Source organism: Chionomys nivalis, chromosome 7, assembly GCF_950005125.1.
Source record: "Chionomys nivalis chromosome 7, mChiNiv1.1, whole genome shotgun sequence".
Lineage (NCBI taxonomy): Eukaryota > Metazoa > Chordata > Mammalia > Rodentia > Cricetidae > Chionomys > Chionomys nivalis.
Genome location: NC_080092.1, coordinates 35,585,665 through 35,604,686, shown reverse-complemented (window position 1 = coordinate 35,604,686; position 19,022 = coordinate 35,585,665). Strand labels below are relative to the sequence as shown.

At 44.6% G+C, this 19,022-nt stretch overlaps 1 protein-coding gene across 2 annotated transcripts in view; it reads left to right on the top strand.

Annotated features, from left to right (window-relative positions):
- Rad50 (RAD50 double strand break repair protein) overlaps nt 1-18,364 on the top strand; it is a 59,891-nt gene extending 41,527 nt beyond the window's left edge. For both annotated transcript variants that reach the window (XM_057775666.1, XM_057775667.1), the window contains 4 exons: nt 12,640-12,725; nt 13,240-13,382; nt 15,583-15,716; nt 17,170-18,364. In XM_057775666.1, coding sequence (XP_057631649.1) covers nt 12,640-12,725; nt 13,240-13,382; nt 15,583-15,716; nt 17,170-17,347 — 541 coding nt within the window. In that variant the 3' untranslated portion in view covers nt 17,348-18,364. The remainder of the gene's footprint in view (nt 1-12,639; nt 12,726-13,239; nt 13,383-15,582; nt 15,717-17,169) is intronic.
- The last annotated feature ends 658 nt before the right edge of the window (nt 18,365-19,022 follow it).

Here is a 19,022-nt window from a genome sequence, read left to right as displayed (position 1 = left end):
AACTCTGTTAAGGAAACATAGGTTTCCATTGCTATATTTCAGTATTTTTGGAGATTAAATGTCCCAACGTTGGAAGCTTTGCAGAGGAGAGACCAAATTCTAAGTATTTACTATGTTGGCCATAATCAAATTCTTTTTGTTCATCAGTAAAAGAGTATCACATACTGTGTTTACTAGAGAGATTAAGCAGCCTGCCCAAGATTACCCAAGTAACTAGCAGATAAGATTAGACTTCAGAAACAGGACTTTCTATTCTGGTATTGCCAAGCTGCTACCATGATAGCCCTTTTAAAGCCTTTAAAGGAAAAGCCTGCACTTACATAATTTGTAGTTGTAGACATGTTTATATTGTATAAATGTGGCCCTAACTCAACTTTCTAATAGCCGTGATATTTGACTAAGTTTGCTTTATTTTATAACTCCTTAGGTGGATGTTTACATGAAATACAAAATTGTCATTTATATTAAGCTTTTGTTTGCTGATATAGATATACTTTATCTGTCTATATGTTCTAGATAAAGTATATACAAATAAAGAAACAAGAAAAAGAAGCAGCTGGGTGTAGTGGCACACACTTTAATCCCAGCACTTAGGAGGCAGAGGCAGCTGGATCGCTGTGAGTTTGAGAAAAAAAACCAAACCAAAGAAGGCAAGAAAATAGCAAGTAATGGTGGGTGCTACTGTGCAAATGAACAGCGTAGGTAACTGAGGGAGCAGGGCGTGCACGGTGGGGAGACACAGCCATGCCAGGTACACAGGAGTGGGTACTATAGCCCCAAGAGCAGGAGAAGCAGGACATCTGGTGGAACAGATGACAGGCTAAGAACAGTTTGGTTCCTGAAAGTCCATTGCAAAGCATGACAGTCATACTGCCTGGTGTGTGAAGAATGGATTATAATACTTAGGATCAGAAGCTACAAGGCCAGTGAGAAAAGACTGACATGGTGACCAAAGAGATAGCAGTGGAAGACTTGAGTGTAGCCATGGAAATGGGGAACAGTGATACCGATGGAGCTGAGGGAAGAGAAGGCTTGAGGAGTGCGTCTGTATATTCTCACTTATGCAGCAGGCTCTCAGGGAATAAGGTACTGTTCCTGAAACATGCATGGTTTGGGAAAGGAAAGGAAGAGTTCTGTGCTGGGTACTTTAATGCTTGTGTAGACTTCCAAATAAAGAATTCAATCAGGGCCGGGCGGTGATGGCGCAGGCCTTTAATCCCAGCATTTGGGAGGCAGAGGCAGGCGGATCTCTGGACAAGAGCTAGTTCCAGGACAGGCTCCAAAACCACAGAGAAACTCTGTCTCGAAAAAGCAAAAAAAAAAAAAAAAAAAAAAGAGAGAGAGAGAGAGAGAAAGAATTCAATCAGGGAGTTAAATACAGAATCCAGGGTCTAGAGCATGCTTGTGGCTTTTGTTGCATATGGAAAGGGTGTAGCTACGAAGAAGGGTACAGAGACTAGTTTACAAGTGAATCAGAAACCAGTGCAGTGGGCAAGTTTGTTGCAAGGGAGAGGGATGCTTGTTCATCCTGGCTGCCCGGCTAGCTTAGTCCCAAAATAACCACACAGAAATTGTATTAAAATACTGCTTGGCCATTAGCTCTAACTTCTTATTGGCTAACTCTTACATATTAGTTTAACCCATCTCCATTAATCTGTGTATCGCCATGTGGCAGTGACTTACCGGAGATTCTAACCAGCTACCGTCTCAGGCGGAGGACCCATGGCTTCTCTGACCCTGCCCTTATTCCTCCCAGCATTCAGTTCTGTTTTCCCCACCTACCTAAGTTTTGTCCTATCAAAAGGCCAAGGCAGTTTCTTTATTCATTAACCAATGAAAGTAACACATAAACAGAAGGACCTTCTACACCACAAATTGTTAAAGGTTGCTGTAACTTGCAGCCCAAGTGAAGCAAACATTACAAGAGTCATTAACTCCTAAGATGTTGAATAAGAATAAGACAAGCTGAAAGGTGACCTTGAGTTTGACAGACTGGAGGTTTATGACTGGAAAGCCAACAGTTGAAACTAAAGTCTAGTTGTAGTTGAGTGAGGAGAAAATGATAGGGGAGACGGCGATAGCACATCCTGCTGTAAAGAGAACTTGGGATCACATCTAGAGGAACTGGGTGGGAGGGTCTGCTGTGAATCCAGTCCTTGCCTACAGTATGTGGCTCACAGACCTGGGCTTTGTGTGTGTTAACTGTTAGACTACTCTGTCCAGAAGCCCTCTGGTCATCACTCAGTGAGGCACCACGTGGTTACACATACATTAAAATGGTCATAGAAGACTGCCATAACCTGTCCTGTCCCTAAACTGCCGAGTCAGCCAGCGGAATAGATGCCTTGGTAGGTTTGCCAAGCTATCTGGCCTGGGGAAGACAGGGCGTATCCGCAGAGGAACGTGAGGTATTGCACTGAGTATGCCAGGAGGAGCTGGGAGCTCTATGAAGCCAGCCAGGAGTGGGCGGAGGCGAGGAGATGCAGGGGTGCTTTCCTTCTATAAATTTAGCTGCTTCAGAAGCAAAGCCAGACTGTTCAGTAAGGTCTTTTATCAGATGTAGTCTTCTAAATACAAAAAATAGTAGTAAAATTTTCTCCAAATGGAGTCTGGGGGTTTATCCTGCAAACAGGAGATCTCAAGATTTATGTTGTGATCCTTAAGTTTGCCTCTTACCCCTGCCAAAAAAAAAGGATCAAGAATGCTGTCGATGTCATTGTTGCACAGTGGTCTATTTAAGGTAACACAGGAAACTAGCAGTGCATTTTCGAGAAGAGCTGATTAGCATCTGTTATTAGTAATCATCTGAAGCAGCAGTAAGCAGAGGCTTTGGCAGAAACACTGGTCATTAGTAGGAAACATGCATGGCTTAGGATGTGCGGCCCCACACATAGTACCACAGTTTGGTTTTTTCTTTTCATTTTTCGAGACGGGTTTCTCAGTAGCTTTGGAGCCTGTCCTGGAACTAGCTCGTGTAGACCAGGCTTGTCTTGAACTCGTAGAGATCTGCCTGCCAAGTGCTGGAATTGAAGGCAGCGTGTGCCACCACCATCCAGCCACAGCGCCACAGTTTAAATGAAACTGGGATAAATCACTTGCCCAGAATGCTGTTTGGTATTCTGTTTCCCAAATATAAAACTGTGTGTGTTATATCATATTGCTTCTGAGACTCATGAAGCATACAACTCCCATAGCTTTGTATCTGAGGCAGCCTGCTCCCTGCCAGACTGTAGAGAGCACGGGTCTGGGCCTTCAAGGGGAGCTCTAGTTGAGAACTTTATTCAGGACTCATCCTGCGCTGACCACAGTGCACTATGGTTTCATACAGTAGCATCCTGTAAGGGATTGATTACAAACCCAAAGATAGCCAATGGCATTTCACATCTACTGCAGGGTCGTTGTTTTGTTCATCTTGTGATAATGGTTAAACCATTGCCTAATGTTAAGAGCTGATTTAGGAGACTGGAAATGAGTTTAATAAAGTCATAATAAGCCGGGCGGTGGTGGCGCACGCCTTTAATCCCAGCACTTGGGAGGCAGAGGCAGGCGGATCTCTGTGAGTTCGAGACCAGCCTGGTCTACAAGAGCTAGTTCCAGGACAGGCTCCAAAACCACAGAGAAACCCTGTCTCGAAAAACCAAATAAATAAATAAATAAATAAATAAAGTCATAATAATTTTAACTTGGAAAAAAGTCACTTAAATTTTCCAAATTAAGAATTTTGAGTTCAGCAAGAAGAAATTCTAATTCATTTGGAACATGGTACTCACAACACTGTTTCTGTTGGGCGGGAGGACTTCTGCTGCCCAAATGTAAGGAGGCAGGAAGTTCTCCTGGTATGGAGTTCTGGGGCAGTAGGAATATTAGTCGGCATTAAAAAAAGCTAATCATTGGGCTGGAGAGATGGCTCAGAGGTTAAGAGCACTGGCTGCTCTTCCAGAGGTCCTGAGTTCAATTCCCAGCAACCACATGGTGGCTCACAACCATCTGTACTGAGATCTGGCGCCCTCCTCTGGCATGTGGGCATACATCGAGGCAGAATGTTGAATACATAATAAATAAATCTTAAAAAAAAAAAAAAAGCTAATCATGGAGGCTGGAGAGACAGTTCAGCAGTTAAGAGCATGTGTTGCTCCTGCAGAACTGAGTTCAGTTCCCTGCACCCATATCAGGAGACTTAGAACTGCTTGTAACTCCAGCTCCAGGGGATCCTATGCATCTGGGCTCCTTGGGCACCTACACTCATGTACATATGCTCACACAAACATATACACATAATTAAACATAAAAAGTATTTTTAAGGCTAATAAAGCCTAGCCAGTTTTTGGCAACCTATGTATCAAGTTTAGAACAGTTTTAAATGCAAAGATGAAAATAGTGTATTTTGGAAAATGCCTTTGAAAGTACCTTTACTGCTTTTTTTCAAGCTCAGTTTTCATTAACTTAGTTTTTATGCTTCCAGATTAGAATAATAATTACAAAAAAAGTCCATATGTATTGGTCTTTCTAGTTATTAGTCAGAGAGACAGCTTGAGGTATGGGGAAATCTGGGTCAGGGCTTGCCTTTGTTTGTATACTTGCTATTTTGAGCAGTAATCCAGATTTTGCATTGATTGCTTGTCTTCTTTGCTTGAATCCTGTAGATGGTTTGAGGAGGGAAGGAAGCAAGAACTGAATAGGCCTTGAGGGAGGAGAAACTTGGGCCTCATAGATGCTGCTGCTCTAACCTCTTAGGCACTTGGTTTTTCATGGCTGAATCTTAAGCATTTGATTCTGTGCTATTGGTCAGATGCTGAGGTGGAAAGTAGCCTTTAAAGCAACAGCAGGAGACCTGGTGTGCTGCTCCACTTGTGGCATAAGGCTGGAAGCTGTGTGTGCTAGTGAAGAGGGTAACTCGGGTTCTCAGAAGCCTCTTGTTGAAAGAGCAAGTGTGGGAGGCAGGTGACTGGCTTTTCCCTGCTGGGGTAAAAGCTCTGGAGCAGAGATGCTGGAGTGGCAGGCAGTACAGCCCTGGCACCTAATGTCTGCCCTTGTGAAGAAGCAGAGGGTGTGTGCAATAACAGGGTTTCTCTGTGGTTTTGGAGCCTGTCCTGGAACTAGCTCTTGTAGACCAGGCTGGTCTCGAACTCACAGAGATCCGCCTGCCTCTGCCTCCCAAATGCTGGGATTAAAGGCGTGCGCCACCACCGCCCGGCTCCTTTAATTATGTTTTAGAACAGTTTTAGGTCTGTAACAAAACTGAGCAGAAAGTAAGTACAGAGATTTCTTACATCCCAACAACGCCCATCCAGGCACAGCTGCGTCCACCATCTGCTTCCTCCTCTGGAGCTAGCAGCGAGCCTGTGTTGATGGCACTGCCATCAGAGTGTGGTGTGCGTCCATTCACAGTTGGTGCTGTACATTCTGCAGCGAGAACGGTGTTTAAGATATGCCTCCTGCCACAGCAGCTTCATTAGCACAAGACTTGGCTTTATGGCCACATGACGCTGCCTTTCAAATGGGAACATCTGTAATTTGGAAGATCACATTCTAAGTCTCAGGACCACCAGAATTACCATTCATCGTCACAAAATGCAGTTGAGTATTGGAGAATTCTTAAGGAATTCTTTTCAAGCTGTTAGTGAATATTTAATTATAAGACTAAGTTTATAAATTGTTGTTTTCTTAGATCTTAGCAATTCTTATTATCTTTTGAGAACCAATTTTTACGAGAAAAAGCATGCTAATTCGCATGTGTTATTGTGAATTTAGCTGATAGACAGCACTCTAGGCCACAGCAGGACTATATATTTGCCAGACAACCACTGTCCTCAACTGTCTGAAGCCTGTGACATTTAAATTGTTGCCTTAGGAGAAATCATAGATTTCTAGGGTCATCCTTTTATTTGTTTTAGGGATAGGGTTTCATGTATGCTGTGACGCTGGCTGGCCTTCAACTTGCTGTATGGCCAAGGCTGGTCTTGAACTGATTCTCATATTTCCACCACACCCCCCACGCCAGGATTACAGACACACACTACAACTCATGGCTTTATGCAGTACTGGCAATCACACCCAGGGTTTTGTGCATGGTAAGCAAGTGCTCTTCCATGGAGCCACATCCCCAGTTCCTGTGGGTCATTCTTTATACCTAGTATTGAGTACCTGGAACAAGTGCTGGAGAAAGTGGTGTGACTCGGGCCATTGACAGCTTCAGTTTGTACTGACTGCTTCAGAGCGGCTTCCCTTCCATCAGCTTGAGCCTGTCACTCACGGGCTACTGTGGGGTCGTCCCCACTCTGCGCTCTCATCTCAGTCTCACCCCTGCATGCCCCACTGTTTCTCTGCTATGTTAATAAGTGGTTCCTGTTGTCATAATAGGAAAGACTTCCATCCTTGCCTTCCCCATTTGATCCCACAGTGCCCCTCACCAAGCTGAACACTTTTTGTTCTCTTTTTTTTTTCTTTTTTTTTTCTTTTTTTTTTTTTTTTTTTTTGGTTTTTTGAGACAGGGTTTCTCTGTGGTTTTGGAGCCTGTCCTGGAACTAGCTCTTGTAGACCAGGCTGGTCTCGAACTCACAGAGATCCGCCTGCCTCTGCCTCCCAAGTGCACTTTTTGTTCTCTTAACACCCACTTTTCCTGTGTTGTTTCTCCTCCTTGGAATGTTCCCTTTACCTTTCCCAAGTGGACGTGATTGTTCCTCCCTTTCAGTCCATATTATTGGGACCGCATGTGTTACAGGTAATTTGTGCTTCTCCATACTTCGCATCTACAAGTCACAGAACACATGTCAGGACAGGCCAGGATTCACCTGGTGATATTGCCTAATACTCAACAAGGTGCTCCTGCATCACTAACCCCGGTGTAGCCCTGGCTGTCCTGGAGCTGCCTCTGCCTCCAAAGTTCTGGGATTAGAGGGGTGCACCACTGCCTGGCACACTCTGTTCTTTTTTTTTTTTCCACGTAACTGTAATTCTTTTGTGTTAATAGAGGTGTGTGCTTTGTTACTTTTAATGTCTGTATAATTCATAAAATTATTTTGCCTATTTCAACCTTTGACATTAGGAAGCTTTAAGATTTGGTCACCACTGATGGTGCTGTATGTATGTCTTTGTATGCTTATGCAGATATACCAGAAAGATAACTTCTTAGAAATGAAGCTACTAGGTCAGAGGGTATGATCATCTTTAACTTGTTAGTGCTAGATTGGCTCCCAAAAGCACTTATAAAGCATGTGTTTCCATGTGTAGTGTATGAACATAACCATCTCCATGTCTGTGTCATCATGACCCCTTGCTGCATGGAAATGCCCTGGTTAAAATTGACACTTGTCTATCATTTTAGTATCTGATTCATCGCACGTCCGTCCACTGTCTTCATGGCATTTCTTCATAGTTCTGTGCCTTATTCAGAGCTTCTCAGTCCAGAGACTACAGAAATACTTCTCTTCTGGATATTCTCCAGTGGTCTTCCTGACCAGCCTCCTGAATAGCAGGTGTGTGTGTGAGAGAGAGACAGATACACATGTGTCACAATACTCATGCAGAGGTCACTTGGTGTGTAAGACCTTGCTTTGATGCAGGGTCTCTTTTTTTTTTTTTTCTTTCCAACAGGGTTTCTCTGTAGCTTTGGAGCCTGTCCTGGGACTAGCTCTTGTAGACCAGGCTGGCCTCAAACTCAGAGATCTGCCTGCCTCTGCCTCCCGAGTGCTGGGATTAAAGGTGCACGCCACCACCGCCCGGCTAATGTTGCAGGGTCTCTTAAGTACAGCTGTCCCCTGAGTTTCCAGGGACTAGGCTGTCTCCATTCCCCCTCTCTCTGTACTGAACTTACAGGCACACGCCCCTGCATCCAGGTTTTCTGTGGGCTCTGGGAATCTGAACTCAGAGCCTCACACTCAGCCTGGAAGAGCTTCATTCACTGAGACAGCTTCTCACTTTAACTCTCAGTCATTTGAATTTTATTTTGGAGTTTGACACAAAGTCATGATGCTATTTTTTTCTCCTTTCCAACAGTATTGAAATTTTTCCAATTGATTTGAAATGTCAGTTTTATTATTGTCAAGTTTTTATTTGTGTTAACTTCTAGATTTTCTTCTGTGTCCACCAACTTTTTAATATCTCTTCCTGTCTCAGTACCAGTTTTATTTTTGTGTTTTCTCTCTCAGAATTTTAGAGTCTGTGTACAGATTTCACTGGATTCTCTGTTTAAATCCTTCCAGGGTGTTTTTGCTTTGGTTGCTTCTGTTCATGGAGCACTTGGGAAGAATCTGTCCTTGCAACAAGGATTCTGCTGCTGTGGTTCCTTTAGCATGTGTCTCCTGTTCAGTGATTTCTTTTTGTCCTATTGAAAAGTTTATGGCTTTTTTCTTTAGTGCTGGATATTAATTTCTTCCTGCATATTTTATACTTTTATTGCCATTGTTAATAGGGTGTGTGGTTTGTGTGTGTGAGAGAGAGAATGCATCTGTCCATTTCTTTTTTCTTGAGACAAGGTCTCTCTATGTAGCCTTATTTTTTGGAAGAGGGTTTCGGGGCCCATCACTTCAGCTGGTGGTCATTGAGCTTGAGAGGTTCCTCCTATATACCTCTCCCCAGTGGTATGAGCCACTGTACCTGGCTTTTTATGAGAGTTTCTGGGGTTCTGGAATTAAGACTTTTGGTGACTGACACATCTCTCCCACTATAGGGCCCTCCCTTCACCCCCACCGTTGTCTTTCCTAACAGTGTTAGAAACCAGATAGTAATACTATATAAATTGTTTGTTTTGCAATAGGTCTCACTATGTATGTGGCCTTGACTGGCCAAGGGCTCATTAATTACTGCAGCCTGGCCACAAACTCACAGAGATCCGCCTGCTTCAGCCTCCCGAGGACTGGGATTAAACACCTGTACACTATATCTAGGCCTACATCTGGTTAACTTGAAAATGTTGATATTTCAGTTGTTTTTCTGGAGTTTTTAGGTATCCAGTCAAACCTTAGTACAGAAACAATGACAGATTCTCTTCTATTGTTCATCATTTTCTTTCTCCCATATTTTATCAAGCCACTGTTTCACAGCCCTGTGTTTGCTAACATCTTTCTTGGTTATTGTGGAGAAAATGCTGTGTCTGTCTTAGATTGTATTTGCTGTTGTTGCTATAGATGCTGAGACGTTTTGTAAAAGGAAATTTTTTTCCATTTGTCTCATAATTATGTGTGATTTTGACCAAAACTCGGTGTTACACCAGATGCTTCTTTTATTCCCTGGCTCAGCACAAATTCTAATTGTTCTTAATAATAAAAACCCAGAATCAGATATTAGGGGGTGAAAAGTGAGAGATCAGAGAAGCAGTGCAGGCAGGCACTACAGAGACCTTTTACCTCTACCAATGCTCAGACCAAAGAGGCAATCCCAGACTGCCTCCTCAGACTGCTACAGACTGCACCTCAGACTTCATCCTCAGACTGCATTGAGCTCCTGTCTCCTTCCGCCTTATATTCCTCTATCCGCCTAGCCATATCACTCCTGTCTCTACCTCCCTAGTGCTGGGATTAAAGACGTGGGATCCCAAGTGCTTGGAGATCACCTTTGTGTGAGTTCTGTTTCTCTTTGAAACAGATTTAATCTTCTGTTGCCCAGGGTGGCCTTGAACTAACAGAGAACTGCCTGTCTCCTGGGATTAGAGGTGTGTGCCACCACTCCCTGGCCCCTAGTGGCTTAGCTCTGCACTCTAATCTTAAAGCAAGCTTTATTTGTTAAAACATAAAATATCACTGCAGTTTTTTGTTGTTGTTGGGTTTTTTTGTTTTTTTGGGGGGGGGGGGTGTGTTTGGTTTTTTTTGTTTTGTTTTTTTTGTTTGTTTTGGTTTTTCGAGATAGGGTTTCTCTGTAGCTTTGGAGCCTGTCCTGGAACTAGCTCTTGTAGACCAGGCTGGTCTCGAACTCACAGAGATCCGCCTGGCTCTACCTCCTGAGTGCTGGAATTAAAGGCATACGCCGCCACTGCCCAGCTTGTTTTTGATTTTTATGAGACAGGGTTACTCCGTTTTAGATTTTTCAAGGCAGGATTTCTCTACGTAGCCCTGGCTATCCTGGAACTCATCTTGTAGACCAGTCAGGCCTCAGACTAACAGATTCACCTTCTGGGATTAAAGGCTTGCACCACGACTCCCCCCCCCCACCCATCTGTTTTTCTTTTTTTTTTTTTTTTTTTTTTGGTTTTTCGAGACAGGGTTTCTCTGTGGCTTTGGAGCCTGTCCTGGAACTAGCTCTTGTAGACCAGGCTGGTCTCGAACTCACAGAGATCCGCCTGCCTCTGCCTCCCAAGTGCTGGGATTAAAGGCGTGCGCCACCACCGCCCAGCCCATCTGTTTTTCTTTAGTCTGGTATGCAGTAAGTTACCTTGGACAGCTTTATTCCTGTTGTGCTCTTCTTGCTTTCTAGGGACAAATACCAGTCGGTAGTAACCTGAGATGGTATGCTTACCTAAGATGTGCTTAACCCTGGGTTCTATACCCTGCAGTTACGTGTTCTGTTCAGTGCCCTTAAACTAAACTCAGTTTTATTTATGATGCTGATTTCTGTCATGATAGGCAAAACAGGCCCAAAAGTTTTTGCCCTCTGTTCAGTCTCTCCCTGCTTCATAATACTTTGTATACCCAGAAGGTGGGTACACCTTGAGGATTTGATAATACTCAGAAAACCGTCTTGTCTGCTCACAGCCTTAAAAAAACTATCCTAACCAAAGTATCCTAGCCACTTTCTGTATCCCCTGAAAATTTCCATAGGATCTGTTGCATAGTAACTGGGGGTTGGAGAGATAATGTGTGACTTTGTGCGTGGGTTGTCTTTCAGAAGGTGATGCTCATTATGTCGGTGCTACTCCCTTAGGTGGGCTACTACTCACCTTTGTCATCCCCAGAGGTTGCCTGATGTGCTGTAACTCCCAGAGAGACAGATCTTAGTTGCTGGGCCAGCCAGTAGTAGCCGGAGTCAGCTCTCTGTGACACCCTGAGCGGACTAGCGTTGTGGACTGGAGCTCTCTCCCACCGCTCTGGGTCTCAGCAGAGACTGCACAGTCCTTCCCCACCTGGTGTATAGTCTCCATTCACTGCTCTTTATGTTAGCTATCAATTTGAAAAATAACATTTTTAAGAAGTCTTTTATAAAATTAGGATCATAGAGTATAGAGCTATGAAAAGGTCGTCCTCACACGATAGGTCCCCAGAACATTCTGTGAGGTAGTTTTTTGTTGTGGTTTTCCTTTTTGAAGAAAATGATGGCTGGTTTGTCTACTCTATGAAACAAGCATAAAATGCTAGGCTGAGGTGAGCACGAATGAGAAAATGGAGACTTGGTGAAGCAGTGTTTTCCAGGCTTTACTACTTCAGCAACTCCCCATCTGATATTTAGACGTATTTATGTTGAGTCATTTCTTTCTCTGTAGCTGATGATCAGAAGATCACAAAATGATTGTACAGAGGCAGTGGCATTACGTTTAGTTTCTTTTTTTGTATATATCAGATAAGAGGCCTGCAAGTGGAAGGGAGTCCGCTCACATCCTTGCATGGTGGTAGCCGTGAAACTTGCCTTCTTACCGTGGCAGAGACTTTTGTGCTGATGGTCCTGCCTCCACATCTGAGGTAGCTGGGGCACGCATGGTGTTCAACTTTAACAGGCAGCTCTGGCTTTCACAAACATGTCGTTCGATGTCTAGAGACTGCTGCTGTACAAGAGAATTGGGAGTAAGGGCATTCCTGTGGAGGTCAGCATACTAGGCTAGGACTTGTGACGAAATAAAGGGTCAGGCTTCTAAGTAAGTTATCCTTTTGAGCCAACACTGCCTTTGAGTAGATAAAATTCTCACTGATCTGAGAAATAAAAACATAAGGGGCTGGCTTTTGAACAGTTCTAGAAGGAGTTGGACGATGGTGGCACGTGCCTTTAGTCCCAGCACTCAGGAGGCAGAGGCAGGTGGATCTCTGACTCCAAGGCCAGCCTGATCTACAGAACAGCTCAGGGCTATGTGGAGACCCTGTCTCCAAAAAATAAAAATTAAAAAATTCTAACAGGGCCGGACAACAATTTTAGACTTGCTTCTGCTGTGTAACAAGGGCCCCTGGCTTAGCTGCACCCTTTCAGCTTTAGCACATCATGGGTCTTCTCTACAGCAGCCTACTGCAGGTGCCGGGGAAGCTGTCTCTCCAGTGTGCTCTCAGGGCCTAAGAAAGAAGTCTGTTAGAGACGACTTTTCTGAAAGTTTTTTGGGATTTGTTTTGAGATAGAGTCTCACTGTGTAGCTTTGGGGAACTTGGTGTGTGGATCAAGTTGACCTCAAATTTATGGATATCTGCCTGCCTCTGCCTCCTGAGTGCTGGGATTAAAGGTGTGGGCTGCCACACTCAACTCTGCAGTTTCTGAGCACTTAAAGAAGTACTTGGATTCCCACAGTAAAAACGGAGCCATGTGACTACTTGGGCCTGCCATATGCCTAGCAGTCTAGTACCAGGAAAGTCTAGCACTTTTCATATTCAGCTTTTATAATTGAAAGTACTGGGGCAATGATGTTTTTATTATTATTACTGTATTACATTTAGCATAAACTATTGCACCACTATCCTGTCTTTCATATAAATAGTATATATTGTGCCAAGTAAAAGTGGCTTCCTTTTCCAGAGCAATAATGAAATTTCACAGTATGAAAATGGAAGAAATCAACAAAATTATTCGTGATCTTTGGCGGAGTACTTATCGTGGACAAGGTAATTAATATGGTGTGTCCCAAATGCTTGTTCCAAAGCTCTGTCCACAGCTTCTCTTGTGTGACCTTACCATGCCAGCATTACCTTCTCAAACCCCTTCCTGAGCATTTAAGATTTTTTCTAAGAATTCTTATCTTTGCAATATCTTATAACAAAAAGAAAACGCAAGGTTTCTGTTCCAAAGCCCTGTAGGACTCATATTGTCTGTAGCAGACACAATGAGCTGATGACATAATGGTTTCTGTGAAAGCGCAGATAGGGATAGGCCCAAATGTGATAAGAAAAGTACCCAAAGGAAACTTAGAAAAGGAGCTGGGCCCAGGCTGGGGGCGGGCCATCCAGGCTGCATCTTGGTAGACCACGTGGCTCTAAGCCCTCCTGGCCAGATAGCTTGCAAGGCAGCCAATGCGTTCAGAGCCACCAGACTCACTGTTGTCCCCAGACTTGTGAACGACGTCTATAAGTGACAGAGGTGCAGCGTGGGTCCTCTAAAATACTCTGCTTTCTGTACCAGATATTGAATACATAGAAATTCGATCAGATGCTGATGAAAACGTATCTGCTTCTGACAAAAGGCGGAATTACAACTACCGAGTGGTGATGCTGAAGGGGGACACAGCCTTGGACATGCGGGGACGATGTAGTGCTGGACAGAAGGCAGGTATCTCAGCAACCTACGGAGCCAGCTAAAGAACTGAAGATAGGCCCCATGTTGTGGAAGGCTTAGACTCCCCTTAAGTGAAGGAGAAGCTCCTTACACCTTCCTTGTCACCTTGTGAAGTAGACAGACACAGCTATATCATGGCCCCATCCTGCTGCTGGCTAATATTCCCTGTAGTGCTCTGAAGACAACAAGAAAAAGGGTCAAAGTTACTTAGACCCATTTCACTTCAACAGCACTCCTTCTCAGAGAAAGGGCCCCCAAAGATGCATTCTGGTATCAAAATGGGCAGGAACATCTCAAAATTAATAGTAAGTATACTGCCAGTCATAAATAATACTAGCAGGAGGAGGGATGTGGCTCAGTTGGTAGAGTGCTTGTCCCTCACCACTACCAAAACATGCCTGTCATCCCAGCACTGGGGGTGGAGGCAAGAGAATCAGAAGTTCAAAGTCATCCTTGGCTATAGACTGAGTTTGAGGCCAGCCTGAGCTACACAAGACCCTATCTCAAATGGACAAAGAGCACTAGCAAACTAGACCCTGAGTTAAACCAAATGAGGGATTCTGATCTGTGTCGTTGAGAATATAGCCTTTGCACAGGACTGACTCCCCATCACCAGCACCTCATGTAGCCTTTGTGCTGGACTCTAGACCAATGGCTACATCAGGCCAGTGGCCCTACACGAGGCTCCTGGAGGAGGTAGGTTTGTTTGTAGCACTGGGGAAATCAGAATGAGAAATGTTTCAATAAGGCTGGAACATGAGACCTGCATCCCAGAGCACCTGGGATGCTCTGAGTGTTGATTTTGTTAACCATACACAAGAGTGCAGATTCTGAGCCTTCATAGTAAAGCAGATTTTTCATAAAATTTCACAGGCTTAGGAAAGGATGTCACATTAGTCACACAATTATCCCAGTTATTGCTAGTCCAGACAGCTAACACCAATTTCAGACAATGCAGATTACTATCACAGTCATAGTGTGAAGAAATGACTAGTTTGTGATCTATAAACAGTATCCCTGCTTTCTTGTTTGGTGATGTGTAATATTCATTATAAGTGAGTTTTGAAGTATGGTCTCTGAGCAAAAAGACAGTTTCCTGTAGCTGCTCTTAGATTGTGAAAACTGGCAGTACTTTCTTCCTAGTGGAGGGAGAGGTGTCAGATGAATGGTTTGGTGGTTGTGGGCCAACCAGCAGCCTGCATGTAAGTGGGTGCTGCTAGACTGGCAGGAGTAGGGTTCAAAGACAGGAAGGAAGTATCTGTCCCCCAAAGGGGCACCCGGCTTCTACAATCTGCTGGCCTGCCCTGGACATCAGAAGGAAGGTGTGCACTGCTCTGCGCTCAGAAGCCCAGGACTTCAGCAGGCCCTGAGCAGCACTCACACAAAAGCACTCTGCCCTCCAGGACAGTCTGAGTAGCAGCTGTGTTCCTAGGACACAGCCCTGAGAAGACTAGGACCGAGCCTGAGGGTTTGAGGGTTTGATTTTTAGTCCATGAATGGACTCAGTGGCCTCCTAGAGTACAAATAGAGCTGTGCTCTATTAACTTTCTTTCTCATTGTCACTCTTCAGTGTGATGTAGAACACACTGCCTGGTTTCTCTTTGGAGCCAGAGTCCCTGGGAGGCTCAGGAAAATGTAATGTTTTCCAACAAATTTCATCACTGAGAAGCTATAAGGGTCAAATCAGAAAGTCTTAGGGTTAAGTGTGATGACACACACCTTTTAGTCCTACTGCTCAGAAGGCAGAGGCAGACAGGTCTCTGAGTTTGGTGCCAACCTGGACTACATAGTGAGTTCCAGGTGAATCTTGGACTCGTGTTGATAAATTGTAATGCATCGCCCCTTAGCCTGTGATGTCAGTTTTTAATAGCACTAGGATGCTGGCAGGGCTTCCTCAGTGTTTTATGTCAGTGCAGATGATAGGTTGAGAGAATGTAGCTGATGGCCCACCTTTCAGAAAAGCAGTGGTCTCCACTGAACTGTCCCTAACATCGATGGCCTCTGACCTTTCCCACCTTCTACTACCCTCTTGTTTTTGGCGACAGTCTTCCTGTGTAGCTTGGGTTGGCCTAAAACTCAGATATCCACCTGCTTTTGCCTCTTGATTGCTGGGAACAAAGGTGCAGCCGCCCTACTCAGTTCATTTCACCATCCCCTTCTAAAGAAGTCTGCTGTGCAACTTTTCTCCAGGTGCTAGCCTCTCTCATCATCCGCTTGGCGCTGGCTGAAACCTTCTGTCTGAACTGTGGCATCCTTGCCTTGGATGAGCCAACGACAAATCTTGACCGAGAGAACATTGAATCTCTTGCACATGCTTTGGTTGAGTAAGTATTTCAATTCAAGTTCAGGGCAGATGGCAATTTTTTTCTAAATACCAATAGCAGAGCTGGGTGTGGTGGTGTACACCTTTAATTCCAGCACTTGAAGGCAGAGGCAGGCGGATCTCTGAGTTCAGGGCCAACTTTGTCACATTGTGAATTCCAGGCTAGTCAGTGAGATGCCATTAAGAAATGAAAAGAATCCAGTTGAGACGAGGCTTTGCACTTTGCCTTTTAATAGTAATTCTCCAGATTTTCTTGAAAAGGAACTAACGTCTTCGGAGAGATGACTCGGGATAAGAACACTGACTGTTCTTTCAGAGGACCAGGGTTCAATTCCCAGCACCCACATGACAGCTCACAGCTGTCTCTAAATCCAGTTCCAGGGGATCTGACACCCTCACATACATGCAAACAAAACACCAATGCATGTAAAATAAAAGGAATGAGAGTATTGAGATAGGCATGTTCTGCCTCTCCACAGGTGTTCATAGGGCAGGTAAGGGTGAGCAGTTCTGGGCTTCCTCTAGGTTTCCTGTGAATGCCCCCAGGGCAAGCACAGGAGTCCATAGGTGCCCTGGCCAGACACTTAGAACTGGTGGTAGTGGAGCTAGGACTGTCTGTCACGTGGTTACTGTGGAGGATGAGAGATTTTATGGAAGAAGCATCCTGGTAAGTAGATGATGACAGAGGCTAAATTGTAGTTGTTGTGTGCTCCATTCCCTGACGTCAGAGCCACCCCAGAAGAACTCTTGACAGCACAGGTATCTCCTCCAGCCAGCTCTTCATAGTTCTGGGGGACCAGCAAGGAAGGAGGGGGTTGTGGTATCAAAACATGAAGTGCATCCAGCCCCAGGCAGGTGATAAACAAGTGTGAGTTAAAACTCTTGTTGCATCTCACTCAGAGCTGATACCTCAGCTGCTGATGAGCAAAAATGTCCCCAGTACACCCACTCAGGCCTCTGTGTGTCACAGCACTGATGCATCTAGTGACTGGTGGTGGCAGAATTCTAAGTAGACCCAGCTCTTCAGAAGGCAGTGTTATTCCCCTACATGTTGTCTGCATGAATTACTTTTAGACTTTCAGAGAAGTCTAGCAGCAGCTCAGGAGAGTCTAGGCGGAGGAGCGAGCTGGGCTCTTTTGGCTGTGAATAGTTTAGCTTTTCCTAGAAGACTTTCTCCTGCATGATTAGGATCTTGGGGAACTGGTCCAAATTCTTGACCTGGTTCTTGACCAGATGAGTGGGTCATGAGGCTATGCATCCCTGCATCCCACTGTGTGGGAAGGAGATAGGCTCCTACCTGCCTACGTTGAAGGCCCCAGCCCTCCCCCATTTCCTGCAGGGCAGCCAAAGGCCCTGTCGCTTGTGGCACAGGAAAAGCTTGGTTGGCACACAGCTGTTCTTTTTCCAGTGGTTTTTCCAAATGTAAAAATGGTGTTCTCAATGTACTGTTTCAGGATCATAAAAAGTCGCTCGCAGCAGCGTAACTTCCAGCTTCTGGTAATCACTCATGATGAAGATTTTGTGGAGCTCTTAGGGCGATCTGAGTACGTGGAGAAATTCTACAGGGTGAGGAAGAACATGGACCAGTGCTCGGAGATTGTGACATGCAGCATTAACTCCCTGGTTCACTAACATGTTTTGGTAGGGAAGTAAGTCACGTGAGGTGAGGGGGCTGAGGCTGTCTCTACTGAACTGATGCCTGACGACAGTCCTAGCAACCTCCCCGTTCTTCTCAGCCTTTCATCCTCCTGCCAACTGAAGGCCGTCCAGGTGAATGACACTTCTCAGAGCAGGGCTGACTTGGTGATTTATGGGGTAGGCATTTAAAAACGTTAGTATTTTCTCTGAAGTGAGAAATAATGACCGACTCCACTTTAACATGAATCCATGTATACAAACTGTTTATCTGAGCCTGTGTCTCCCCAACTAAAACTGTAGTCGTTGAGTGGAGGCTGTGGGGCAGAAGCAGAGGTGACCATGTGATAGAATAAATACCCAGTTCCCTCCATGCAGCTGCCAGAGGAAACTCCCCATTCCTGCCCTGCCCATCATGAAGAGCCTGCCACTCTTCTGTCTGTTATGTGTATCCACTTAACCTGGTCACTAATCCCAACTGCTCTTCACAGCAGGTTCCCATGTGGGTGGGAAGCTAGGCTTGCCCACAGCTGGGGCCTGCTCCCCATGAACAGGCAAGGGCAAACCTCATTTTCCCTCCAGAGGCCGATCCTGCTAAAGTCCAGTACAGATTTCCATGGAATTTCCAGCTGAAGCCTTCTGTGGATATTCTCTGTAGACAGGGTACATCAGAGTCCCATGCCTGCAGCGGTCCAGCTGTCACTGAGCTGCTCTCCGCCCTTCTGCAGATCTCTAGAACAGGGCCATTTCCTCCACGCAACCTTTTCTGTCAACTACATAAAACAGATGCATCAATAAAATGCAACTGAAAATAGATAAAGAAAACTAGTTTAAAACAGTTCTTTGATATATATAGATAGGTAGATAGATGTGTATATATACACATACACAGCTTTATCATTAAAGAAAAAAGCAAATATTGTATACTAATGGCATGGATGTACTTGTTTGTTTTGCATATGGAAGTAGTTAAATCTTGATGGAATATTTGATACTTCAGAAGGACATAAAACATCAACTTTTGTTTTTCGAGACAGTATTTCTCTGTGTAGCTTTGGAACCTGTTCTGGCACCCGTTCTGTAGACCAGGTTGGCCTTGAACTCACAGAGATCCGCCTGCCTCTGCTCCCAAGTGCTAGGATTAAAGGCGTGCGCCACCACTACCCGGCCATCTTCATTTTGATAGTCGATTGGTAGTGTGATTTTATAATCAATTTTTAAAGTTGCTTCACATAGCCAGGCGTGATCTAGCAGAGGCAGGAAGGTCTCTGAATTCAAGGCCAGCTGTATATTCAAGCCAAGACTTTGTCTCAGAAAACACTTTTCACAGATACAGTTATAAAATGCAGGGGAATGTTTATATCCATTCTTAACATTTTTGGAAATTCTGTCACTCCCAAACCAAAATTCATTTACTGTGAAAAAGGGCCTCCAATCCAGGCTGATCTTGAACTTGGTGTAGCCAAGGATGGCCTCGAGCTTCTGATCCTCTGCCTCTTCCAAGTGCTTAGATTACAATGTGCATGCACTGATCCTGGTTTATGTGGTGCTGGGGATTGAACCCAGGGTTTCAAGCATGCTAAGCAAACACTCTATTGACTGGGCTACATCACTGGCCCCAAATTGTTTAATGATTGATTACTCTATGAAACTCAAATCAACTCAAATTTTA